General features: G+C 42.1%; 1 protein-coding gene across 1 annotated transcript in view; it reads left to right on the top strand.

The window, feature by feature from the left end:
• The first annotated feature begins 7,607 nt into the window (after nt 1-7,607).
• Nucleotides 7,608-26,993, top strand: part of COL4A5 (collagen type IV alpha 5 chain) — a 65,142-nt gene continuing 45,756 nt past the window's right edge. Inside the window, exons 1-2 of the mRNA XM_066202456.1 lie at nt 7,608-7,928; nt 25,566-25,625. Coding sequence (XP_066058553.1) covers nt 7,839-7,928; nt 25,566-25,625 — 150 coding nt within the window. The 5' untranslated portion in view covers nt 7,608-7,838. The remainder of the gene's footprint in view (nt 7,929-25,565; nt 25,626-26,993) is intronic.

Below are 26,993 nucleotides of genomic sequence, written 5' to 3'. Positions count from 1 at the left end.
TTTCTATGCAAAATGCTGTATGCAATGTGCAGTGCAACCCAGGATGTGCCAAGCTCACCCTCCAGCCAAATCCATACTTCAGACACGCTGCACTTCGCGGAGAGGGCATTTACTGAGATACACTGATCTTACAGATAATGCTCCCGCTTTTCAACCCCTCACACACACTTTGGTAACAGTCAAAAACTTCACAAGGAAGGTTGAAGCTGAAAGCCTACAGGCTCCTTTTATGGAGAAGTCTGAAGACTACTATAAATTCTTAATTTTCCAAGCTTGCTTTTTGCTCCTGCAGGCTATGTTCTTCCAGTTGAGTTACACCCTGCTTTGTGGATAGCTTTAATCATCAAAGTACAATACAATGATTCACCTTCCTATTGTTTTGATGTGTTTCCACTACAGTAGTAGCAAAAACTGCAAGTTGCTTTAAAAGTTTTGTTGTTTTTTTTTTTTAATATATATATTTTACAGAGCAAGTGGTATCTGCACAATACTTCACAGCAAAAGTTTTATATAAGCAGAACTATTACAACTTTAAAATGGTCCCGCTCCTCTTTGGGAAAGTCAAGCCATTATTCAGTGTCACTTAATCTATTTAACTTTGTTACAGTAATGATATGCATTTATATATGCATATAAGACAAAGCACTGACTTGACACTATTTAGAGCTTTAAAGTGATGCTGCTAGCTGAAAACAGAGCTGGTGGCATTTAATTTGGGGAGACTTGAAGAAGCACAGGAGCATTCATAAGTCCATTTCTTGCTTAACTGCACTTTCATTTTCCTCTCCTCTGATTTTTAGGTCAAAACCAACCCCTCCAAACGGTGCTAGGAATTAATTTATGCAGTTGGCTTTCAGCTTACTCTGTACAAAGACTTTATCTTAGTCTCTAGAAAGCTGCAGGTTTGGATCTATCTACCAGCAGAAAAAAAATATGCCAAGGAAACAGTTCATGTTGCTGTTGCTACCTTGTTTCTTACTGTCCTCCCTCAATGGAAATAGAAAAATGACAAATACCAAAACTGAAGAAAATTAAATATTAGCTTCATATCTTCCAGAAACTTCGGTGTATTGCCTTTTCTAGCGAGGTTTTTAGTCCAGCTACAACACCTAGATGACAATAAGTTTTGACCTGGGGTCTTGCCAAATGGAATCGTTTGTTCCTACACCAACGGGGAAAGCAACGAGCATTAGGTGCAAACCCCTTAAAAGAGATTTGTGCAAGAGATTCCTGGGAAACAGGCACTGACACGTCCTCGGTGCTGCTGGGAGTGAGGCATCAGAGCAAGCACTGCAGGATTAAGAGCAGCGATGCTGGCAGCCTCCCTGGCTGTTGGAGCACAAAGGAGACACAGAGAGGCAGAGGAGCTTATGAGCACGTTGAGGCAAGGGCTGGAGGCTGTGGGAAGCACAGTAGATTGCAGCCAAACAGAGAAAATAGAGCAGTGAGTGAACGAGGCAAACTCAGAATACAGTAGCGATTGACATCTCAGTGGACTGAAGCAAATCAGACCAATTTGGGTTCACAGAGTTGATTCCCTCAGTGTTGAGGTAACCAAGTGAGCAGAGACTATGCAAACTGGATGGTGCTGCTTTAGTGGCTCCAAGAAGGTTGACACAGCCAAAGCTAATCAAAATTCTGCAGAAACAACAAGAAGGGAAGCACAGACCAGAGGGATGTCTGCAGCTCTGTACCCATTTGGGTATCAGCAGCATCAGAAGGCCAGCAAAGTCACCTCTGACCAGCAAGAACTGTTAAAAAATGAGGCAAAGAAGCCAAGGAAGAAGCAGATTCATTGAACAGTTCCCTTTGATTTGGTATTTTTGTTTCCTCTTTGTGTTTCTTCAGACCTGAGAGAAGAGGAAACCATCCTAAAACGATGAATTTGATTGTAAGCAGTGGATTATTGTCAACAACTTTTTAAAGCAGAAAGTTAAACACAGCTCCTGGAAACTGCAGCAGCACAACTTCCATATGAATCACACCACCAGAGAAGGAGAAGTCATAGGGAAAGACTCAAGGCAGGCTGAACTGCAGGAAGTCTGTGTAAAAAGCACAGGAACAAATTATTTGCTTTTCCCATGTTTCTTCAGATTTATTGCCTACACTTATAAATTTCCTTTTTTGCTGGGTACAGGTAACAAGAACTACATGATTCCACTCTAAATACTCTTTCCGTTCAGACATGTAAATGGAAATAAGTATGTAAAGCTCAGGCAGGGTTTAAAGCTTTTCCAGGAGAGTGAGAGTCTTTCTGGGTTATATGAGTATCTAGAAAAAAAAAAGAACAAAACAACAAAACAAAGCCCCAACCACCTGAAGAAATTAAATTAATAATGTCAGTGCCTGATCTCCCTTCCCACTGATCTTTCTGCAGTAACAGTCAACACTGCAGTCACTATCAAACGTGCATTTTACAGGTACCCTCTAACAAGCAATTCAGCCTCCTTCTAATCCCTTTTGGAACACAGACTGACCTTGCTAGATCAACCCTTTCCACAGCTAACAACAGAAAAGCTTTCATTTCATTTTTCCCACAATAATAGTCCTTATTTTGAGACTTGATTTTCAGAGAGCTTGAAAATAATCTATGAATGAAAGCTTAAAAAACATGTTTATTTCTTAGTCATCATTAGAACATTCAAGCTGAGATACAGTCAATTTCCTCTAAAATGCAACATCTTAGCAAGAGCTAGAAAATTAGCACTGTCATCAACAGCTTCTCTTTTTTTTGTAATTCTCCTTATTTTGCTACAGAACCAGATTTTATAACCAGGTTATTTTTCCATTAACCTACTGTTATTCAAACTTGACCTTTGCAGAAGGACCATTCTCAATGCAGTACAGGAATCTTCACCAACAAGTGTCCTCAACAGCCATGCATTCTTGCAGATTAGAAGCTGCCTTATCTGGTAAGCAAATCCTGAGATTTATAAGACTAAGTTAGTATTTTATATTATTTCTTGAATTCTGTAGACTCCTTCCTTATAAAAGTAACTTTACTGTAGATATTGGTTTTTTTCTTAATAAAGTTTACAGCTACATAAAGATACAACTGTAAAAGTCAAGTTACAGAAGGGCTGCATACTTACAAATCCTGATTAAAATGGCAAAGGAAAGGTCAAAACTTTATAAATACCACTTAATGGATAGCATCGTATCTGCAGAAATTGAATTGGAAAGAGTTACAGTAAGAGCTGCAATTCTGGTTTTAAATATCCATAATTAAACAGCTAATTTTTCCCCTGTCAGAGGCTCTGGAACAATATTTATTTTTGGCCACTGAAAACAAGGACTTGAGTTCAATTAAGCTGGTCCACTACATATTAAAAGAAAAGACACCATGAAGCATTCGTATCATAGATATAAAAACAATAGAAAACACACCGAAAACCTGGGATATATTAAGACACAGATAAATAAGATGACTTCAGCTAGCTTGTCACAAACTAGCAGAGCTTCAGTTACTCAAAATAGAGCAGACTTCCCAGAACTGGTTTTAGCACACAGTTTTTGTTTGCCTTACTTGGATACTGAAGATATTCTGCAGAACAAGATATCAAGTGCTAGGAAAAGGAAGAGGCTCTAGTTAATCTGCACATTTATTAGCTAAAAAAATCCAGAAAAAGAAAAGAAACAAAACCAAAGAAAAAGACCACAAAACAACACAAAACCCCACCCAGATTTGAAAAGGTTGCAACACTACATGAAGTCTAGGCACAGAAGAAATCTTACTGAACTCCACCTGAAAGCTCAGTTGTTCCAGCAGAACTTGTCTGACAATAAGTCCTCACAGTAAGCCCTAAAATTAGTTCTTGAGGCTATCACATCAAAACTAGGATGTATTCCAGGCATGCTCGACTAGCTCAACAACAACAGAAAGTAAATAAATGAGGAGTTTCCATCTCACCTGTATGCCAGGTGTGCTCTCAGGGGGGCACAGAATGACTACCCAGGACTATTGTGCAGTCAGCTGAGAGCTTGGTGAAGGGACATGAATCTCAAATTTCAGTACAAGAGGCTGTCTCTTGGTTCAGTGACCATTTTCAGCACATGCTCCACCTCGCATTTATGACATCCCAGAAACATCAGCAAAGCCCTGATTATGCTTTTAGAAGTCCCTCTCCTAAAAACTCTACTTTGCACTGTAGCCTGCAGGAGCCTCAGGGGAGGACAGTGATTAGCCAAAGCAAATCCTTGCCTCTTAAACTGTTCCAATATTTTGTGTTATCTCCCTTACCTGTGGACAAACTTTTGTCACTTGCCTTAGTGCAACTAATATCTTGAAGATAGCACTATGCTGTTGTTTTGTGTTTGCACAGCATCTTGCACTGATGCTCCTGGTTCATTATTAATGAAAATTATTGATAACAAAAGGCTGAAACCATGAATGAAGCACAGCATCTGGAGGGATTCCAGGGGGAAAGCTGTTAGGGGGAAACTCTTAGGTCACTCCCAGCAATTGGTCTACAGGGTGACAATATCTCTGCCAAGCACTCCATGTGTAACAGCAAGTGATCCATGTTTTCAACATTTGCGTCAAGAAACACAGAGATCATGTTACAAGACCAATTCTGGACTGCCATTCAAAATAGATTATGATTTATGCCCAAGAAAAATAATTATTAACGGAGATATTAATTCAGATACACGTTAAAATCTTATTCTTACTGAAAGGGAGATGACTACACCTCATAACTGAGACCTCTGAATCAAAGCCAGCTTTGACACCAGATGTGCCAGCCACTGTGTATACTAGTCATGCCCACAGTACCATTCCTGAAGAGTGCTCAAGACCTTGGAACAACATTTTAGTGATGTTTCTTTCACCACACGCAAGTTATTGAAATGAGATTATTTAAAAGACAAAAAATACGAACAAAGTTATAAATTACATCATCTTCAGCAACAAGCAGACTGTTGAACACCCTTCTGGAAGTGGTTACTCCTTTAGCTTTAACCTCATTTTATTGACATTATACTTCACTACTGCTCCAGCACTTCAAATTATACACCAGAGATCTAAACACAGAAGTGTTTCAGAGATCCTAGTTTACCTAAAAAAGTTCTGTTTAGTGCAAGTTCAATCACCAGTACCTTTTCTTAACAGCTTACCTCATGCTGGAAGGTGTTAAGACATGTTTTTAAATCAGTGATACCAGAAAGTCAGTTATTAACTTACTGCTGTATCTGAAGCTGACAAAAATATAGTTTTACCCTTTCCTGCTGGGCATGTTTGACAGCAATTTAATAGAAATCATTAAATCCATTATCAGCTTAGACATATAAAGCACTAAGAATTTTATGGACCTATTTCTGATTCTTCTTCATATTTTTAGACTGATTACACAGCAACTAAGATTTTCATTGTTTTCTAACCCTGAAGAAAACTCTCAGGAAGACTTAGAAATATCATGTAGATATTAATTTTAATTATTGTGATCGACTTAATGGGCAGTGAAAGATGTTGAAGAGCTAACAGAAATCTGACTGCTTAAGAGATGTTTTCCAACAGGTATGGAGCAAAACTGGAGCAAACAACTGAAAATCTGCTGTTAGCTACATCTGCATCAATCAGCAATAATTTCACTCCCATATCACATAAACTGATATAAATTATTGCAAAATGTGGCACATTTGTCTCAAATCATTTCAATATTTGCCTTTAAAGCACTTCCTCTATAAAAGTCATTTCCACCTAGATTCCACTGCAGTGAGAACTCTCAGTAGAACAGTTCTTGGTTTTGTCGAACAAAACTCCCTAATCTTTTAATCTTTGAGAAGATTAGAGCTTGTAGCTACCACCTGATCAGGATGATGAAATTCTACTAGTGCAATTGATTATGAAAAATGCAAAACATAATCAAGCCTTTCCTATTTGTAGAAAGTATAAACCCTTCTGCTATTAAAGACTTTTCAAAAGATTTCTTCTCAGTTGCACAGAAAGGTTATAGATCCTTCAAATTTTAATCAAAAGAGTAGCCAAAGCAGTAGAAAAGCATTGGCTAACAAGTCAAGAACTCATGTTTCAACCGGTTTTCTTAGAAATCTGTCTGAAATCGAATCAAAACAAACATACTTGAAATACATTACATTAATTCAATATTGTATTTGCACTGTAAAATCCACACGACAAACGTTATTGTCCAATCTTAATTTACATTACAATATAACAAAGAGGGTTGTTTTTGAACTGCTGACTGTACATCAGTTGGACACTTAATTTAGGCTACAGAACTATTCACTAGTTAAGTGGGCTAACAATTGCAGATTCCAGTTGCAGAAAATCTATTGCCACACCAAAGAAGAAGAAAATTATGAACATTTTAAAAAATCTGCAGTCCTCTACTACTCTGTTTAAATATTAATTAGGAACAGCAAGGGAAAATCCATGTTCATGTCATAAAGCTGTCAGATAGATCATAAAGTCATTGTTTCTGTACACCAACTTAGAATTTAAAACACATTTACTAATCCATAGTCATGAACCTTGATTCAACACTTAAAAGCTTAATCCTTTAATTTCTCGCATCTCTCTTACTCAGTTATGACGTGTTCTGGACTGCATCCCTTGTGAACAAGGACTTAGAGTCCTCTTTTAAAGCAAGGCTTGAGAAGATGCTGAAAAAGAACCAAAGGCAGTCAGCTGCAAAGAGAGACCCTGATCACGCTATCAGACACTACAATCTGTTACACCGCACACAGACAGTTTTCCAAAAAGTGTACTTTCCACAAGTACCACCCAGTGTACTTTTCAGAAGCTAGTCAAAGCAGAGCAGACGAAATTGCACAAAGGAACTCCGGAGTAGAGGTGAACAAAAAAAAAAGAAAAAAAGAAAAGAAAAAAACCCGCGCATCTTTTAGAGGGGGGGCGAGGATGCATCTTATTTCTGGCCGAAGGATGCCCCAAACCCCGACAGGTTTTTTGAGCGGGCACGTTCACCTCCAGCGAGCACTGTGGCGGCCGGGACCTGCAGACACTTACCGCACTCGCCAGCTCCGCGCCCAGCCACAGGAGCAGCAGCAGCAGCGCCCTGCGGGAGAAGGCAAAGGGACAGAGAGTCACGGCGGGCCGGGGGCAGCGCGGGGAAGGGGCGGCCGAGCTCGGCACTCACCCTGTGCGCCCCATGGCCCCGCAGCCCGCGGGCACCGCCGCAGCGCAGCCGGCTGCGAGCCCGCCGGAGGAAGAGGAGGGCCCGCCGGCACTCGGGGCGGGCAGGGCACGGTGCGACCCCTCCGTGGGCTCCTTCCCCACGGGATAGCGGCCGGGATGGAGCCGCCGGCGCTGCCCGCTCGGGATCGGTCGGCGCAGGTTCCCTCAGGCGCTCGCAGCGCGCCCAGGCGGGAAGTTTGCGCGGTCCCCGCCGAGGCGTCGCACCTGAGCGCGGGCGAGCCCCGCGCCCGCCGCCCGCCCCTCCTGAGGGGCGACCCGGCACTGGCAGCGACTCCCCGTTCCACCCACACGCTCCGGCGACTTCCGCTGCAGAAAATAGTCCGGGGTCCCGCCGCCCGCCCGGCGGCGGAGGTGCGGGGCGGGGAGAGGCGGCGCCCGCTCTCGGAGCCGACAAAACCGCGGCGCCCGAGGGCAGGGTGTGGGGGGATTGCGGTCTCCTGGGCAAGGGGCGGTAGCAGCCAGCGTGCCCCACACCGCCCGCCCCCGGAGCGGAGGAATACTGTAGTCCCGGGAGGACTTGAGCCGGGAGAAGCGGGCAGAGTGCGGCAGAGGGGCGGGCGGTGGCGTCGGGGCGGCCGGGGCGAGCCGCCTGCAGGGAGCCGCGCTGCCCCGCCGGGCTATGCCCGCGCCGCAGGGCCGGCCCCGGAGCTCCTGAGCGGCCACGATGGAGCCGCGCCGCCGGAGCTGCAGCCTGGCCGCCGGCTGCTTGCTGCTGCTGCTGGGGTGCTGGGGGCCGCAGGAGGCGGCGGCGGCGGTGAGTGCGGGGCGCCCTCCTTCTTCTCCTCGGGTTCTCCTCCTCGTTCTCCTCCTCGGCGGCCGCGGTGCGGAGCCTCGCGGGGAGCTTTGGAGCGCCTTTGGGATCGGGGTGGTTGAAGGTGGGATCCCCCTGACAGCAGCCCGGCGGCTCTCTGGGCGGGCGGGGGGCGGCGGCGAGGCCGGGCCGCGGGAGGGTCGGGCTGGGGCTGGGATTGCCGGGCCGCCCGTCGCGGGTAGAGCCCCGCGGTGCTGCCCCGTCGGACCGGACCGCTCCCCGTGAGCCGCCCGCACGTCTGGGCTCCCCGGCGGCTCCGGGCAGGGAGGGAGTGCCAGGCGGGGGACGCCCGGGTGAGCTTGGTGTGGGCTCTGAAGCCGCTCTTCCTCCAGGACAAAGGAGGAAAGGTTTCCCCCCCCCGCCTTTCCCCTCCCCAAAGAACTCCGTGAAGAGGTGTCTGAGCTCTGGCCGCTGAGCCGTCACCTGCAGCCGTGAGTAACACCTGGATGTGGCAGGGAGATGGAGCCATGAGGGCATGGCTTGTCGGAGGACTGAGCCTCGCACTGGGACTTGGTTTTCCCGGAGGTTGTGTTTCTGCCCTCTTAAAACCCCAGTAGAAGTGCTGGTGGAAGTGGTGAATGTGTGCAGTGCAGTAGGGAGCGCACGGTGGGCGGCCCGGAGGAGACACTGGATCTTTGGAGAAGGGATGCTCTCCCGGCTTCCCTGCAGTGGCTGGGCCTTGGAACTGAGAGGTGGGAGAGGTGATCGCTGCCTTCAGGTTTCAGGCTGTCTGACTAAGACCTCTAGCTGTTCACGAGTGGTGAAATGATCTAAAAAGGCTCTCACTTTAAGCTACATTAATTTCAGATTTTACGATTCCTGTATCTTTTTAAACTTTTTTTAAAGTTTACTTGGAAAGGGGAAAAAAAATTCCAGATTTCTGTTTTTTAGAACTCCTTTCTAGTTGAAAACTCTTGTTATGGTAATAGGTGCAGAGTATAATTCTGCTACTCTCCCCCCTTCAATTCTGTAGTTAGTGCTGACAAAAATCTTACTTGTCTTGAACTCTCCTTTGAAGTGCATTCCTTTACAGTGAAACTTTGTAGACCTTTCATCTGCCCTCTGAAAAAGCAAAGACCAGCCATAATATACTTCCTTCCTCTTCCACCCCTCCTCAGTGTGCCCAGGTGGGAAGCCGAGTGTAAGTGATCGTGGTGTGCCAGCAGTGCTGGCTGATAGGGAGAGCTGCTCGACTCCACGGTGTCTGTACCGCTGGTTTTTGGGGCTGTGTCCACCCCAAAAAGGAGCCAGGCACTCCCACCGACAGGATTCACTGTTTTAGCAAGTGGGGGTTGAAGATTTGTGTGCATAAATGTGTTTTCTTTTTTTCAGGAAAGCGTCCAAGCAGAGTTCTGTGTGTGTGTGTGATTTCTGTGGGGTGTGGGAAGGGGTCTGTGGTGACCCTGTAGGCAGTCCCCTGCCTTGGGACAAATGAAGAAAGGAGCAAAACCGGTGGGAGAGTTTCTGGTTCTGAACACCACCTTGTGCTGCAGCCTCTCTTTCAGGATTTGCAGTGAGATAAGATAAAGTGAAGACCCAAGGGCTGAGTGGGGTGGGGGAAAGAGAGAGATGCCTCTCTTCCAAACTACAAAAATCCCACTGGTCTTTTGTAATATGGGGTTTTTTCTAATGGCTTCTCTATACTTTGATGTTCTGATGTTTATGAATTTCCTGTGTTAACACTACGTGTTGCTGATCTGTATTAATGGGGATCAGCAATTTATTCTACCCATTGTCAGAAAGGGTTGACTAAATGCAGCAGTGTGTTTGATACACACTTCTTCTTCTGTGAATTTTCTGTGTCAGAATCATCCTCCCAAAAGGGTAAACTTGGTCAGATGACTTCAAGTCATTCTGGTGCCCTTATTCAAATCATACCTGAAACTGTTATTCAACATCCTAATTCACATTTCCAATTTTAAAAAATTGTGTCTTCTTTGCTCCAGATTGTTGCAATAGCGTGTATTTCTATGTGATCAGTTTCCAAGTGACAGAATATAGTTGAGAATCATCTGCCAGTGTGCCCATCACAGAGAAATCCCTGTGACTAATTAAAGAAAACCAAACCAACATTTCATACTCAAGCAGGGGTGGATTTCATTGTTCAGATTTGATTGCTGGGTTTTCACAGCCCATAGTCTAAACTTGGTGAGAAGTGTATGGATCGTGCTGTGCACTCTGGTGCAGACTCACTGCTGGCGTAGGGTGAAGCCTGTAACTACTGATGAGCAGTGTAAAAGTAACTGGGACTTGGAAAATGGCCTTGCTTTACAATGGGAGAATGAATGAGATGGAAGATGGTTTCATCAATTAATGAAGTTAGAATATTAAAAAAGTGCTTATTTGTATGCTTTCAGCAGAGGGTATGAGGGTTCATTCCAATGGACAATTTCAATTATTGCTAAAGTGCCTTGCTGGATTTAATATAAATCTAGATACATGCCAATCTTTATCTGTATAAGCCAATCTTTTATAAGCAGGATTTTCTTCCTCTCCTGGCAGGTTTACACTTGCACTGTGTTATAGAAAAGTGATTAGAAGCCATGACTGGGAAATCTCTTTAATTAAAGAACATAGATTGACTAGATTCTTCAGTTGTGCTGTCTATGAAACTCACTAGAAGTTAGTGACTGACTATTGACTTATATTAGAAAAATTTCCCTTTAGCTAAAGCTTAGATTTTTAAAGTGTAAATAGACTTGGCCCAAAACTTAGTCAAAATTGAGTCAATGCAGTGTCTTTTTTCTTTGCCTTCCATTATAATTCCAGTTTGACTAAAAGTATAGGGTTGAAAACAGTTCTTCAAGTATGGTGAGGCGGGCTGGCAAGATGGATATAACTTGTATTTAAGGAAGTAATTTATTATTTGTGAAAGTTCCCTAAGTTTAGTTGAGATTTCTTTTTTTTCCTTTCAGAGCTCACCATATGTATAAATATATGGTACCATGTCAGTAATTACAATGTGCATGATTAATATGGTTAATTTGATGGTCATCTGTCTTTCTCTTGTCTGTCCTAACTATTTTATCATGGCAGTGGTGGTGGCTGTAATTATTTTCCATTTCATAACTGGCAGTGGCTCTTTCTGGTTACAAAAGCTAGGTCTGTAAAAGCAGAAAGTGGATGCTGGCTGTTAGGATTCAGAAGGTATTTCATCCTGAAATTCTGTAGATGTGTCTTGATTAGTCATGCACAAGATTTGGTTTCATAACATCAAGGCTCGAGGCCTCCTGCTTGCAACTTGTCATTTGTCATGGGCTTTGATTTTGATCTTTCATGGCTTTTAGTTGAAGATATATAGTAAAAGTTCTATCTCGAGTTGTGTTCTAGCATGCACTAAAATGCTCCCAAATCCCAGGAATCCTGAATGAAGCAGAATGTAAGGGCAATTTAGACCATAACAGACTCTTTGACAAAATCATGATGTATTTTTTTTCCCAGTTTTTCCACATGATGGAAATAGAGTGATGTTTCAGTGGAACTTCCTAGGCTTTCATTTTCCTGGTCATTAATAATCTACCCGCTGGAAGAAATCATTAATTACCTTTCTTGAAGTAGAAAAGGAACTATTCCTAGGACAAAGTTAGTTAATTTATTTAACAGCATATGTTAATTTATGTAGCGATCTTTTTTCTACTATGAATAAGCAATGATGCTTACTGGAATGCAATTAGCTCTTGTTGGCTTTACTAGAACATGTGCAAACTTTTCTATATTACAAAACTACTGAAATCATTAAGGGCATCCCAGCAAATCTAATGTGCATATTTTCAGTCTGGGGCAAAGCACAGGGAGGAGTGTGTTTTGCACACGCAGTGAAGATGCGTTGTGCATTTTTACCTTTCATTCACTGAGATCAAAAAACCTCTTTTTCAATTGTGTAAACTGTCCACTGATCACCCCAGAGGCAGATACCCAGGCAATATTCACATAGATGTTCCAGGAATGGTATTGCACAAGTCACTGAATGCAGCCTCTGCCAGTGGTGATAATACCAGACAAAATTGCTTTGAATTAAAACACTTCTGGCTGGTCTGCTGCATGAGGCTGTGTGCACTCAGTGACATTAAAAACCACTGGGGTGCTTTGAAGTTCCTGCTCAATGCAGTGTTGGGCAATCTGGTGCTGACTGCAGACTTCTTAGTGCTGTAAACCATCTATTCTCAAGAGTACCTGAAACAAAACTTGCTCAGAAAATAGAGTGCTGATGCAGTTTTAGGGACCCCTAGGCAGCATTCTCTACCCTCCTGTGAAATGTTTGTAATGCAATTAAACCTTATTAAATATCATTGGTACAGTGCAATATCTGAAAAAAGGGCAACGTGCTGAGCAGTTCCTGGGTATGGAATTGCTAAGTGTGGGGAGGAAAAGCTTCAGTGTGATGTGGAATTGTCATCAGAATAAACGTAGCTGAGATGTAGAGGAAAGGGTCCTATATTGCTTATTAAAAAAAAAAAATTTGCTTTGCAATTGACTGAGTCTTTCTTGCAGGGCTTAAGTCTTTCTTGGACAACTTGTGAGGAGCTGCAAGAAGTAAAGACTGCAGGATGTGATCTTAATTTTAAGAGAGGTGAATGAAGGGCAATTAGATAATTGCAAAGCTGTATTACAAGTTTTACATTGTAGCTTAAGCCTGTTAATCCTTTACTCTCCCTTCTTCCAGAAGGCATGATGCTGAAACTGATGTATTAGGAGACGTACCTTTGGTCTGCTTCAAAAAGACTGATATCGTGTGATTCCTAGTTATGAAACCCTGCCTCTCTTTTTCCATGTTTTGAGTAGGAGACTGGACTAAATAACCCCAAGGCTCTGAATTATCCTAAAAGTCTAAAATTACCTGGAAGTACAGTTGTGCTCCTAGGTGTACTTTCTGTTAAGACAATTTTCACATCCAGTAATCAAAAGTTAATCATAATTCATTAAGTTAAATTGCAGATTGGAAGGTATCAGATTAAGGGGTTTTTTTAAATTTAGTTTCAACTTGCCAAGAGATCATCTCTTAAGGTTTCAGCACATAACATTCAGAATTTTAATTTTGTATTCCACTTTTGTGGAGGCATCTTATGAAGAGTGTGTTTGTATGTGTATTATTCAGTTATAGTGGAACAGAAGGGAAATTGAGTGGCAATGTACACAATGTTTAGGGGTTTTGTATTGGGATTTTTTTACTTGAGGAGTGTGTGTTAGGAGTTGGAAAGAAAGGAGATGTAAAGCTATGGATTTCAGCTCACTTGAAGGTTCTTGGTTATTGCAGCTCTGTTGGATTTCTTTGTCCCCTCCCTTTGGAGGACAAGGGAAGTAGTTTAGTCTCTCATCTGTATTTTGTTTCTTTTACCTAATCTCTCCAGAGAATTAAAATGTTAGGGTTGAATTTCAATCTCTTCTCTCTCCTAGCACTGTAAAAGGCATCTGTGTGCAGCACACTTTGCCGTTTGACTTTTGGTCCTAGTTTATCATCTACAGAATGATTCCTTTTATTGAGGTATATCTGGACCTGCAGAATTGTCCTGCTCTAGTCTAACATGACTCCAGTGCATACTAGATAAGCTTTGCTGCTGCAGCTGTGCTCAAATCCTGCTTTTCTCCTTTTTCCCTCAAGATAAGCTGAGGTTTATTCATTTCCCTGCCTGAACACAGGTTAGAAAGTCTTTTTGTCAGTGTCTGTCAAGCTTTTCTGGTGAAATGCATTAAACATGTTAGAAAGTGTGTTTATTCTAAGACTGGCTTTAGTTGTTAGCAAGGTAAATCTTAATTTTAAACCTCATCATGAATTTAGAGGGAGATATTTCTGCTATACTGTTCCCTAGGGAATTTAGATGCCTTTAGAAACCAGACTTACACAACCTTTGGTTGCTGCTGAGGTCCAGGGATGTGGTAGACACCCCTTCTCCAGGAGGAGCAGTGAGCACAGAGGAATTCCTAGAGGAAGCAGAGGTTTGGCAGGTCCATTTGGTGCTGTTTGCTGCACCTGAGAGCTGTGGCAAATTACCAGAGCTGCAGTGGGATGGCTTCATTTCGGAGATTCAGAGCCATTCACGAGAAAGATGGAGCTCCATAGAGACTCGCCAACTCAGCTGGGTTTAGGAACTGCTGCTGTGGGTGACAGAAGTTACAGTATCTTAGTGCTTTTGTATAGGAAATGAAACAGAACTATGCAGATGTTCCTGGGCAAAAATATAGAACTTTATTATGCAGAGTACAAAGTTTGGCTTTATCTGGCAACTGTAGTGCTAAAGTGGAGTAGCCAACAACAATTGTACTGAGCCCTTGTAATAGTGATGAGTTTTGAATGCTGTTTGAAGTCATTAGCTTGATGTTTGGAATAATCAGTTACCCATGGGTGCTGTGCCTTTTGGCTTGCCTGCACTGCTCTGGGCTGGCAGTCTTTTTTTTTTTTTCCCAGTATCAACTCCTTCATGCTTTTCTTACAGCAGGAGTTTTCTACTTTTCCATCTTAATCTAGAAAGATATGACTGATGAGTCTTAATTTGCATGAAGTAGTAACTTAATTTGTATTATAGTATAAGCAAAACTTGTGAGTTGGAATCCAGGACTATTTAAAATAGGGAAATAAGGAGTGATTATATACACTGGACTTGCCTGCATTTCTCCAGTACTCTGCAAATGTCAAAAGCCTACGGTATAATCAGAATAGTTTTATTTCTATCTGTTCTGGTTCCCATCCACTCCAACTCCTGCATTCTGTGTGAAAATACAACAAGCATTAGCTATTAACTACATGAAGCTGTCAAGCTCAGGCAACCATTAATTCCACGGTTATAGCTGATTTTTTGTAATTCATCATGTTAGCAATGAAGGCTTGTCTTCCTTCCTTAGGAAAGTCTTTATTTCATGAGTCACAAATATATTTCTCTCTAGCATCAGTCTGTCTCTGTTAAAGACCACATCGATTCTTCAAAAGCAAACCTTCCTCTTTCTGCACTTAAATCCCCCAGGAATCTGATAGAAAGGAAGAAAATGACCACCCTGAACCATGAGCTGTGTTCTTTCCACACCTTGAATTAAAGTAGCAATTATGAAAACCCACAATTAAATCGCTTTACTTAAAGCAATGAAAACTAACTTGGCTTGCAGGCAAGGCTAGACAAGCCTGCAGCTCCCAGAAATTGTGATGTCCTGACAAGAAATGCCACTGAAAACAATGTTTGGGTGAAGGAGCTTATGAACTCAGTTTTAAAATCTTTTATAAATAATCCTTTTTATGAGGCAGTGGGGTTTTTTTGAGTCAACTTAGATCTAACCTGTCACACAGAAAGACAGCAGAAGCCATTGTTTCTGAAAGGTAATTTCTGGCTGTCATTCAGACAATGGGAATTGCCTTGGTAATAGAAAATACTTATTCTGAATTAGTTAGAACACCTCTCTTGTATATTCAACCTTAAAGTGCAAAGCTGTTCAGAAGGAAAAGGAAGCTTCTGCACCGCACAGAGAAATGAGAATTTATATTTGACTTTGCCACCTCTTTCTAGTTCATTCTGTGATTCTGTAAGTTGCGAGGCTTGAGTGTGTTTTGTTTTGGTGGTTTAGCTTCCAATATTCATTTGGTGCCTCTTTTAATAGTGCCATGAAAGTTGCTAGAAGGCTGTGCCCACTTTGCCCAGACACATGGTGAAAACATCCATGCAGAAGTTGATATTTGTCTGGGTGGAGGAGGTTTTTTGTAATTTTGATTGAAGGAAGAGTATATACATAATTTCATTTAGTTTCTGATCCAGAATTCTAGTGGAAACTTCTTGGCAATAGAATGGATGACACTCCTCTATCAGCAGAAAGTCACTTTTCTGTTCTAAAAGCAGTGGTAGTAACAAAGTGTTAAAACAGCTCTGTCTAAATGTATGAATTTTTGTATCCTAAGTGAACCTAAGAAACTTTTTTATGCTTGAATGAGAAAATGCTTGTTGACAGGTCTAGTCATGCTCAGGAAATGTGTATTTTCAGGACACTGGCATACCGTACCCAAAAATCAGAATTATGAAACAGGTCTTTTTATAGAACCTTGCTGATACGCTGCAGTAGTTGTGGAGGAAGAGCAGAGTCTGTAATGGCGATAGTAGTACTTGGAATTTGTTTGTTGTTCAAATAGTTGCAGTCAGAAAGGACATTGAAACACTCTCTTCTATTCCAAACCTTGCTTGCAGTAGGAATAATGTTAAAACTTGGTGGGAAAGCTCCTAACTCAGTATTTGCAGTTAACTTACTGATTTACTGCAGGATGCGGGGCATATAGCACAATCCTGAAGCAGGTTATTTTCTTGGCATATATTCAGCCCCAAATATCACTCTTGGAAGTTGGTACACTCCCTAAAGTGGAGTGCCTGAGGGAATGCTCCCCCTTAGAGAAAGTGACTTTGTTTTGGAATGAGTACAAATGCCAGGGGCTGTTTTTACTCCTGCCAAGCTTCAGACAGTGCTGCATCTCAGGTTTTAATAATACTTGAGGGCTATTTCTTATGAATGGGTCTCCTCACTGTAATTACTGTGCTTGGGTGTTGGAACCACGTATTCTCTCTCCTTGCCTTCCCCCCTTTTTTAAACTGACAGTATTTTAGTGTGATGAGGTAAGGAAGACTGCTCCCCGACATCCCTGGACCTGGTCAGAGAATCTCTGCAAGGAGATACTTTAGGTTACATATTGTCAGCTTGCTCCTGGGGAACCTCCAGAGTGTGACTGGGAATAAATAAATTGCTGACAAAAGCAATAATGTAAATTTACAAGTGTGTAAGTAAGGAGAAGCTTAGTGCGTCTCCTGAAGATTTCCCTTGGAAACAAAAATATCGAGTGTCTTTCCTGTCCCTGTGCCCCCCCTTTCCCTAGCACTGATCAGATTTATTCTGCCTGTCCTGTAATTGATACAATGCTAATACTGTAAACGTTTTGTTGGCTTTTTAATGTTCTGTTTAAAGATCTAATCTATGGGCTATTCAGCTACTTCCTTGCATGGGTTCGATTTTTTTAATGTAGCAAGTCTCTGAGAAGTGTGACTTAATTCCCAGGACTTGCTTTCTGTTTAGTGATGATCAGTGCAATCCAAATGTAATCGTTCTCAGGATAATGCAATTTATAGCCTCTAGATGTAATTTCTCTGGAGTCAGGGAGTGGAATCTTTCTCTAATCAAAGTTGAGTATTGAATTCCAAGATCTGCATGTGCTAGATAGAATGTTCTGTTATCACTAGCCTGGGGCTGTCTTACAATGTTTTAAAGGCAATAAAATACATTCAGGCCCCCTTTTGGTTTGGTTTGTTTTTTTTTTTTCCCTGTGAGGTAGTCTGGGAAATGACTGCTGTGGTTCTCCATTCACTCTAAGGTCACTCTTTGACAGGAAGGTGCATTCTGCACAGAAGTACCTCACTTGAAGTGGCAGGTGCTCTAAGGAGCCCTGAGCTATTGTATAGCATATAACCAGGGCTTAAGTAAATGAACTTGAGAGGCTGACACTGAGGGTGCTCCACGTCTGCTGAAGTTCAACATGTGAGTTCCTGAACAGCCATTCTGAGACCTCTCACTAAATATTCAACTTTTATCATCTTTAGGGGTTTCTGAACCCGTGTGGATAAAGGGCCTCCCATCTCATCAGATCTTCCATTCTTTTACAAGTGCCTCTGGCTTACAGGGTTAGGAGAATTGTTTGGTCTCCATCGCTTCCTTGTTTAACTTCACCCTCTTCGGGGCCACTTACTTTTTCAGCTTTGATTACCTGAGGCTGGAGAGTAGCTGCTTGTTGGCATTGAGCAATACAGAGAAAGTGCTGCCTGTAGTGCTCTCTTTAGGTGTTGAAATGCACACACAGTGTGCTGCTGCCACGGGCATAAACAAATGATAAAACAGCTCGAACTACAAGAACCTTGAAGCTATGATATTTGGTCCAAGAACTGAAGGAGAATGGAGCTGATAATCACCTCCACCACAAAAAAAAAAAAATCCCCCAGACACCCACCAAGCCTTAAAGTGAGTTAGGTCTTGTTCTGGCAGTTAAGAGGGTGTGGACTTCTTCAGATAACATCTCAATGCAATATCACTCTGCACAACCTCTATTCTTTTTAGCATGTAGACTTGCTTAATCTTTGGTATTAATTTAGTGCTCTCAGTAGTTTCCAAATAGGCCAGAATGGGGTTGGATTCATCTGAAATGCTGTTCTATTTTGCCTCTCTTCTCTCCAAGGAAGAAGTGGGTTTCTGTTCTTGTGTGGTCTGCTTCATGCTCTTGACACTTGAAAGTGAAGTTGTCAGTGACAAATGTCTGACCTCTATTAACAGGACTCTGGAGTTGAAGCTTCTTCTATTGCATGTTATATGGATGAGGGTGAGGAGCAGAACGTTTTCCAGGGAATTAGTGTCTTTATTCTATTTCTGTAACCGGGAGAGGAGTTAAAACAGAGTGCCAGAATGGTGTTATGGGTGTCCAATACTTGGCTTGCAAGCCTATCTGAGACTTAGAAGCCTAACTGACTGTTTGGTCTAGCTTTGCGTTACATTTGGACATGGTTATAGAAAGTGGCAACATCTAACACCTGTCACATGGGAAAGGTCCTAAATGACTAGTAAATCTTAACCTGTAATGAGGACCATATGGCACTTCTTATTTGCAGCTGGAAAAAATCAGGAAGCCCCAAGAGGCTGGTGATTAGAGACTTGTGTGTAAAATAAAAGTAAAACTGAGACTTCCTGAAAAGTCAAGTGGCTTACTGTACCCTGCCACTGACTGACTGCCTGCCAGGTGCTCCATGGGGGTGTCTCAGGGATGGTGTGAGTTGCAGAGGTGTGTAGCTGGGAAAGATGGAGCCATGCTCAAAACTAACCATTCCTCTAATTTCCTGAGTAGTTGCTTAGGGCTGAATGTATAAAAGTTCACTTAACTTTTATACTTTTTGTAGAAAAGTTCCAAGATGGCTTGCATTCAGAGTTCAGCATCTAGAACTGAAATGAGCAGTGGTGAGGTGTAGGCTGCCTACAGAGGTGGGATGAAATTTATCCCTTCCCAAACTCCAAAGCCAACCAGAGTTTGTTTAGGATGTTTCCCTAGATATGCTGAATATTTAGAGGTTCGTGCAGCTGCAGCGCTTGCTGAAGAAGGAAATGAATGTGGTGTTTGGCACCTGTCAGGTCATTAATGTGGAGGTGGAGTGGGTTCAGAAGGCCACCTGGTAGTTTACACTCTGGTTTAGTGCTCTTAGCTCGCACTGTTTGCCAGGAGTGGACTTGCCAAACCTAGACACAGATGCTGTGTAAGATGCTGCCTCTGGATGGCAGCATAAAGATAAGTACTCCTAAGTTGCCGTTAAAGGAAATTTTTGCCAATTCACACAGCCTGTTTGGAAATTCGTGTTCATTAGGCCAGAAGTTCTTGGCTTCTCCGATCTCTTCAATTTCAGCTTTGACATGCTTGTGAGAAGGGCAGCAGAGCTTGAGCTGATTATTTTACTTTCTGTGTGTCTCACCCAGTAAAATATACTACACTGAAACCCATTCTCTGTGTTGTAAGACTAATAGACTGCAGAAACCTGAGGGTTTTCAGAAGTGCCCTGAAGGGTTGTCAGCCTTACCCCATTTAAAACCAAGTATTGAGAAAAGGAGTAAAGTCTGGGATTTTGGGAGAGTGGGATGCCCAGATGGGCTCTTCTGCTTTCTGTCTTCTTTTCTGGCTCAGGAGTCAGAGACAGAGAAATTGTCAGGTGGTGTTGCTTATAATTATAGGGGTTTTTAAAGTACACCTTTAATTCCAACCAACTTGTAGTAACTGTATTTTAAGGGAATTTATTAATTCCTAAACTTTCCGTTTAATCAGACCATTCAAATATCTAAATAAGAAGCACATAGTGCTACCCCTTCAGAGGAGAAGGAAGGGTTGTTTATCCATCAGATGCTGGAGAATGGTTTTTAACCTGCCTCTTGTGCTCTCATTCACTGTGGCCAGAACCGTAACTCCTAGAACTAAAAGCTTCCTCTGCCAGTCTGAACAGGTCTTATATTGTACAGATTTCAAAGAAAGATAGTGCCTGGAGGTGCAACAGATGAAATTACATGTCAGAAGTTCCCCTAATTTAAAAAAAGAATGGCTAAGAACTTCTGCAAACATATTTTTACTCTTACATTTTACACCATGATATTTATTTTTTCACGTCTTTGGGTAGATTGGGGGAAACAATTCCCCTAGAAGGGCATGTAATAGGCTTTAAATTCACATTCTGCTTTAGCAATGTTACTGCTCATAAATACACCACTTCAGTGAGGGAAGGATGGCCATTTGGATTACAGACCTGTGATGGCTTTGCTGCCACAGCTGACTGCACACAGATATATGAGTAATAAATTGTTAGCTGCAAATTTGTTCTCCTGCTTAAGGCTAAAGAGCATGGATGTGAAATCAGAGTTGGAACACACAACTGCTGCTTTAACTCTGCTTGGCAAATCCCCACAAAACCTTTTGTTTGTTGGTTATATTTCTGTCCAGGCAAGTGAAGGGAAAATCAACTTGCTGAAGATAATTGGTGAAATTTTTGACTTGGATGAGTAGTAAATCCTTAGCTAGGAAACTGCACAGGTGTTTTGTCACACAGATCTTGGCAAGCTAATGAATATGAGGATGCTCTTCAGGACCACCACCAAAATAAAGCTTAATCTTTGTCTGCCTGGAACTGAAAGCCTGAACTGATTTGCATTATAAATAGAGGTATGAATAATTGAGCTTGTGGCTTTTGCATGGTTACAGCAGGAGGATTACTTAAGCCATCCTCCTTGAGCAAAGGCATTTCTAACTGATGCTTTGCTGTATGTTGAATTTGCTGCTTTTAAGCAGAGTGAATTTCTAACAACAGGATCAGTCTTCATATTGATGGGATTATCCAGTATTTATGCTCCTTTGTTCTTCCTGATGCTGACAGCTGGTAAGGTGTCATATTTGAATGCAGAGGGTGATGTTAGTAGGGAACTTGTTAAGGGAACTTGTGTAAGGGCAGGATAACTATGAGAGGTGACATGAGTGTATGTTAATATTTTTTCCTAGCCTTTACTGCTTGCTCTCTGCTCCTCACTCACATTGTTCAGTTAAGCTCCTGTCATCAGTGTCTGTTGCAGTTTTTTGATTTGTTTTAAAATTCTGGCCATCTTTACTTGGGCAGAATTTATTTCAATGATTTCTGTGCATCTTTTTCCAGCTGGAGGGAGCCATCCTTACCTGGTGAGGCAGCTGACAGTGTCGTGGTGTCAAATAACTGTCTGGTTCCCTTCAGGACAACATCTGCTTATGAAGTTTGTGTGTGCAAGTTAAACCTCACTGAAGCTTCATCATTTAGGTCTCTGAGGGGGTCTTAGTGCATTACAGGTGACACCAGCATTTAAAATCTGCGGCTGTCTCCACAATCAGGTTTTTGATTCTTTCTTGACCCCCTGCTGCTGTCAGAATGAAGCTTTCAAGAAAGGCAGGCAGTCTGTTAGTACAAACTGCATCACTGGATTCAGTAATGTCACCTTGCTCCTCTAGAAATGACAGGAGTCAAACAGGAAATTCCAGATGTGTGATAGAATGATACATAAGGAGGATGTCGGAATAAAGAAATTGTTTGAGCTGGTTTTCTTTTCTTTTTGTTATCCGTTTGTCTGATGCCTGAATTGAGAATTCATTTGTAAGCAGCTCTGGTCATGTCAGAACTCTCACAGAGTCACCTACAGTGTTTCTGTAAGCAGCCTCCCCTTCTCTTGATTGGTAATCTGTAAGTGTCAGGGTTTGGAAGTGATTGGCTTCCCTCTGTAATCTTGTTTATGGAAAGAGTGTTAAATTATTCTTAAACTCCTGTATGTTTTAATAGTAATACATTATTGAAGTACTCTGGCATGGGGGTTTGGGTGCTCCTTCAACCCCTCCCTATGAGCGCCCAATTAGCTGTGTGTATGTAGTGCTAAATCACTTCTTTTTTACTTCATAGTTTTGGGAAGTCGCAAGTTACTGTTCTCTCCAGCAACAGCATTCATCCTCCTGGTAGTTTTTACAAACATTTTGCCCAATACTGTTGTGAGTGGCAGCTGGGAGGTGGGGTGGGAGTGGGATATGCTGAAATTGCCTTGGAGCCAAGGTCTTTGGGGCTGGTGAGAAAGGAGTGGAATGTGCCCAATGCGTAAGGCAAACTTTAACCACAACACATTCTGAGCATGACTTGAGCATTCATTTCTGAGCTCACTGTAACAAACCAGGAGCACGCATGTGTACTTTTTCCCTTCAAACTAAAAAACAACAAACAAACAAAACTGCATTCTGTTGGTGGCATAAAGGAGTTTTCCTCAGTCCATGTAAGACACAAAAGACCAAGCTTGTTCTGGAAGAATTATCCTTTGACCAGTAAACCAATACCATCCCTCCTTTTATATACTAATGAAAAGAACTTGTTCTCCACACACAGATTCAATGGGTAGAAGCTGTCAGGAAAATCCAGTGAAAGGATTAGCTAAACTTGAATAGATTAATTAGAGCCTTTGGTTGTGTCTTGCCATGGAAAAGTCACAGCATTGAAATCAGCAGTGATAGTGCATTCATCTTTACAGGTATGTGGGCGGGGAGGCAACAGGAGCACAGTAAGGAGCAAATCTAAACAGTTTGTCTTCAGTTCTGAAAAGCTGCTTTGATTCCTTATTCATCTTGCTGTAGCTGAAAACTAAAAGAGTTTGATAGATATGGAGATTGTGACCAGCTCCTTACGATCAAGCTACAACTCCCTATTATAGCAAATATTTTTATTATCTTCTGTCACCCAAGACAATGTGTCCTACTGGCCAGAGCCAGGAACTCAACTGCTACTGAAGGCTTCTGGCTGCCAAGTAATCGTACAAGGCAAGAGTCTTGCTGGATTTCCAGCTGCATCATGTGCTGAGTGTAACTTGGAGTTCCCCTGAGGTTTGGAGTCATCCAGTTTTCCATATCTGGAAGCCCAGAAAGTCGTGTAATTTTCAGAACTAGTGCTGGGTAACTTGTTACTGAGGGTAAAGTACTGATGGTAACCATCTAAATCTTGCTCTTAATGTAGATTTTTTCTGTGTTTGGAATGTCATTGCATCCATTTTCTTTGTTTGATTGAAGTGTAGTTAACTTACTGTCCATGTGCAGGAGAAATTCCTATGCATAATATGCAGCTTAGGTTTTCTTGGCATTCATGTGAGATACACAACTGATTCTGTGACATCAAAAATCTCTAGCCTGTGGCTGCTGAGTGGCTTTGAGACTTGTGCTAACTTGTTATGCAGTATGCAATCTCCTGTAGTGCAATTTCTGTGCCTGCTTTGCCAAGTTTAAAAAAAAAAAAAGGCCTTGAGATTACTGAGCAGTCTAAACAAGAAGGCGGCTTTTATTCAGAGTAGGTCATTACGATTTTTTTTTCCTCTGTGCCATCATGTTTTACTTTGGTTTTGGTTTGTGTTTTTTTTTTAAGCTACACAGCAATAAGACCTCTAAGTTGCATGAGTTGATCCTGAGATAATACAGATTCTCAGGGCTTTTTTTTCTGCTTCAGACTGTTTAATTAAGAATACCTTAATTTGGTGTGGATACAAGTTAATGCAAATGAGAAGCACGGTCTGCCAAATACAGGAAGATAAGTGACTCTGCTGGGGGAATACTTCTTGATAAGCTTGTGGGTGAATAGATCTTCCCAGGATTTATGCCAAAAACTTACTATCATTTGGTTACAGTGAGTATTTGTAGAGTTTGCTGATTACAGACCTTTAGCTTCCCTTCACTGCTGTCTGGGGGCTTTTCATATATGTCCTATTTTAGCCTGTGTGTTCCACCACGGTTTTTGGTGGGTTTTGGTAAGTACTGATACAGTTTGGGGTTTTTTCCCCACCTCTTGGAGGCAGCAGAAGTTTTCCATGTTGCTCTCACTGTTCCAGAATCGTTGCTGCAGCACAGTGAGCCAGGTTTGTACTGTGAGGGAAGGGAATATTGCACCTAACTAAGGTTAAGCCCAGAGATTTATCCTAAAACTGGTTCACAAGGAACTTGCTTTTTTAAAACCCATTTTTGAAAGTGAAAGGGATCAGATACCAAATTCACAGGATAACTGGGGTTGAGGGGGCATCAGGAGGACGTCTGGCCAAACACCCTGTTCCAAACAAAGGCAGCCATGAGGTCAGGCCATGCTACTCAGGCCTTTGTCCTGTCTGATCCTTGAAAGCCGGCCTAGGAGGGTTCATTTCTCTCTAGGAAATGGCTCAGTAAGTCCCTGTTAACTAAGGATTTTGAGTTTTCAGATACATAACATCAGGAAAGTGGAAGATCAGGACGGACACCCTGGTCGTGTCGTGTAACACCAGTGCTGGACTGAGATCTCAAAGCTCTGCCTTTTGCTGCGAGATGCTTTAATTGATCCTGGGCTTTTGTAGCTCCAAGCGAATTAAGCTACTTCTGTGGTTTTAATGTGATGCTTGTTATGTTTAGGCTCAGAGCCAGGACATTCCTAATGCCAGGTAGGGGATGGGTCATGTCTCTAAATGCTTCTGTGGTAATGAAGAGTGGAATTCCAGTGTGGGAGTATTTCAGATCTGACATACTGACTGGCTTCTTGCTTGATTGAAACTTTGTACCTAATGTTCTCTGTCGATTACTGAAGGGGAGGACCCCAAATGCTCAGCTTTTTAAACTTTTAAAGCATAAGCTCTGTGTTTTTGGACAATGCTGCACCTGTTCTCAGAACAAGTTGAACCCTGAAGTGTTTCAGCCAGTGTATCCTCTAGTATGGCTCACAGATTTTAGCTATAAAGAGGTCTGAAACGTGTATTATGTGAAACCTTCTACCAAAAAAATGGATTTCTTCTAGAAATCTCACTTCTGTAAACACATTTGTTAATCTTGGAGATCAACACAGGGCTCTAATGAATATCTCATGTTGGAATGGGAATAGAAGACTACAATCTAAGCAAATGTGGGTTACTTAACTTGGATCCACTCTGTGAACCAAACTTCTTTATGCCTCTCCTTTGAACCCCCTGAAATCCAGCTGTCACTCAGCCACCTGTCACCTGAAGCAGAGACTGTTGTAGCTGCTTTGTCGTGCTTTGCACTGGTGTGTGAATGCAGCTACGTGAAATCTAGCGGTTTTTAAATGTGTTTTCTCAGTAACTGAGCTCTGTGGGGGGAAGAATTAATCATGTATTATTTGTCTAACAACTATCACAAATGCGCTCAGAAGCTTCAGGCTTGATTAAACTCTTGTGCAAAACCTGACATCTGCTGGTGGGAAGCATAACTGGGCTCTTCTCAGTTGGGGATGTGCTGAAAAGCCTGTTTTATAAGGTGCTGGTGCTTTTGGCTGTAGGTGTTGCATTGTACTGCTCAAGCATAAATTTGGAAGCCTAAAAGGAGCTGTAAAATATTTACAAACAAACATAGGTATTATTAAAAGGGGATTGAACTTTCGGTTAACTGTCTGCTTTGAGCACTTGTATGATGGCTAAAGGACAGACTTTGTAGGTTTACATTTTAGACAAACGTTTTAACTTTTTGTGACAATATTAAATGCTTCATATAGTTTTACGCCAATTAAAAACAATTTATCCCCCCTTATGTCTTTAAAGGCTTGCCATGGATGCACATCTTTATCCAAATGTGATTGCAGTGGAGTGAAAGGTGAAAAGGTAAATATTCCTTTATTATTTCTGAACTGTCACACCAGCACATGAGTGAACCATATGCTCTTAGTCTTGTAAACAGTTTGCTTGAGATGCCATGGAGTCATCTTAAAGATGTGAACTGATAACAGAGTGTGAGAAGCATGTCTTATCCAACCACTTACCCTATCTTGGCAAGGTTCTAGGAGGGTTTCAGTGCTCTAGATTATTTTCTGGCACATTTCAAGGGTGGTTTTTGACTTGCATAACCAAATTCAACCTTAAGCAAACAAAAGTAATTCAGAACACTGGCACTCTGATGTGCTGGTGCAGAGTTTTACTCTTGGCTCAGTTTAAAGAGGCAACTGTCCAAAATTCAAGGTAATGCTCAGTGCCACATGTGCCATCCAGATAGCTCCAGAGAGGTGAGGTCATTCCTTGGCATTTACTTGCTTTTAGTTCACTGAGTGCATTCCCAATTTGCATACCTAGTGAGGAGCAGTATTCCCTTGATGGCAAGATCTCCAAGTTAGATTTGGTTAGCCAAACATGAGTCTGGTTAATGTTTCTAGAGGATCTCAGACTCAGGTGCCCAAAGCAGATGATCCTAACTAGTCACAAGTTATTTCACGTTCAGTTTGAAGACACTTAAACACCAGGCTTCTGTGCCCAATTCTAGGTACAAACTTGGAGAACCTTTCTGTAATTCTAAGTTGGCTTTTTTCTTTGCTTTTCTTTCTTTTTTTCTTTTTCTTTTTTTTTTTTTTCCACTTGTCACAGCTATTTTGTGAATTCACTGAGCAAGTAGCTGTTGTCTGGTTAATGTGGATATAATGCAATCTGTCCTTAGAATGGATATGAAATTGGGGAACTGTGATTGCACTGCAGCCATGGTAAACACAGCATAATCCTGAGGCATGCCAGAGGGTTTTTAGCCCTTCTGAAGCTTGCAGATTATCATGTACCTTATGTAAAGGAAGGATGAAAAGCCAAGCCCGTATTGCCTAGGTATGGTGTGCTGCTAGTGGAACTTGTCTGAGCATACATGTACACACCTCATCTGTCAGTGGCCCTGTAATTACAAAGCCCTCAGTATTTGATGTGTTGCTGGATTCAGCAGTTCAGCTCTGGGGAACCCCAAGATCTGTCACTGAAATCCTAATGCTTTAGCTTATAAATGCATAGCTTTGGTTTTCAGTTGTTGTTTGGATTTTCCTAAGTTCTTGCACTGCTACAAGACATCAAGGGCTATCTTAAGATGATTAGCTTGATCCCTCACAGTGCATCACGTAGTTGTACTTCTGATCTAAGTTTCCCAATCCAATGCTGCTTCTTTCTGCAGTGACCTCTGAACCAGGAGTCACATTCTGCAGCTCCTTGCCTAATTGGTGTGGG

The sequence above is a fragment of the Chamaea fasciata genome, unplaced genomic scaffold, assembly GCF_029207755.1.
Source record: "Chamaea fasciata isolate MVZ Bird 193981 ecotype frontalis unplaced genomic scaffold, bChaFas1.0.hap1 SCAF_22, whole genome shotgun sequence".
Classification (NCBI taxonomy): domain Eukaryota; kingdom Metazoa; phylum Chordata; class Aves; order Passeriformes; family Sylviidae; genus Chamaea; species Chamaea fasciata.
This window is presented reverse-complemented; position numbering and strand designations above follow the sequence as displayed.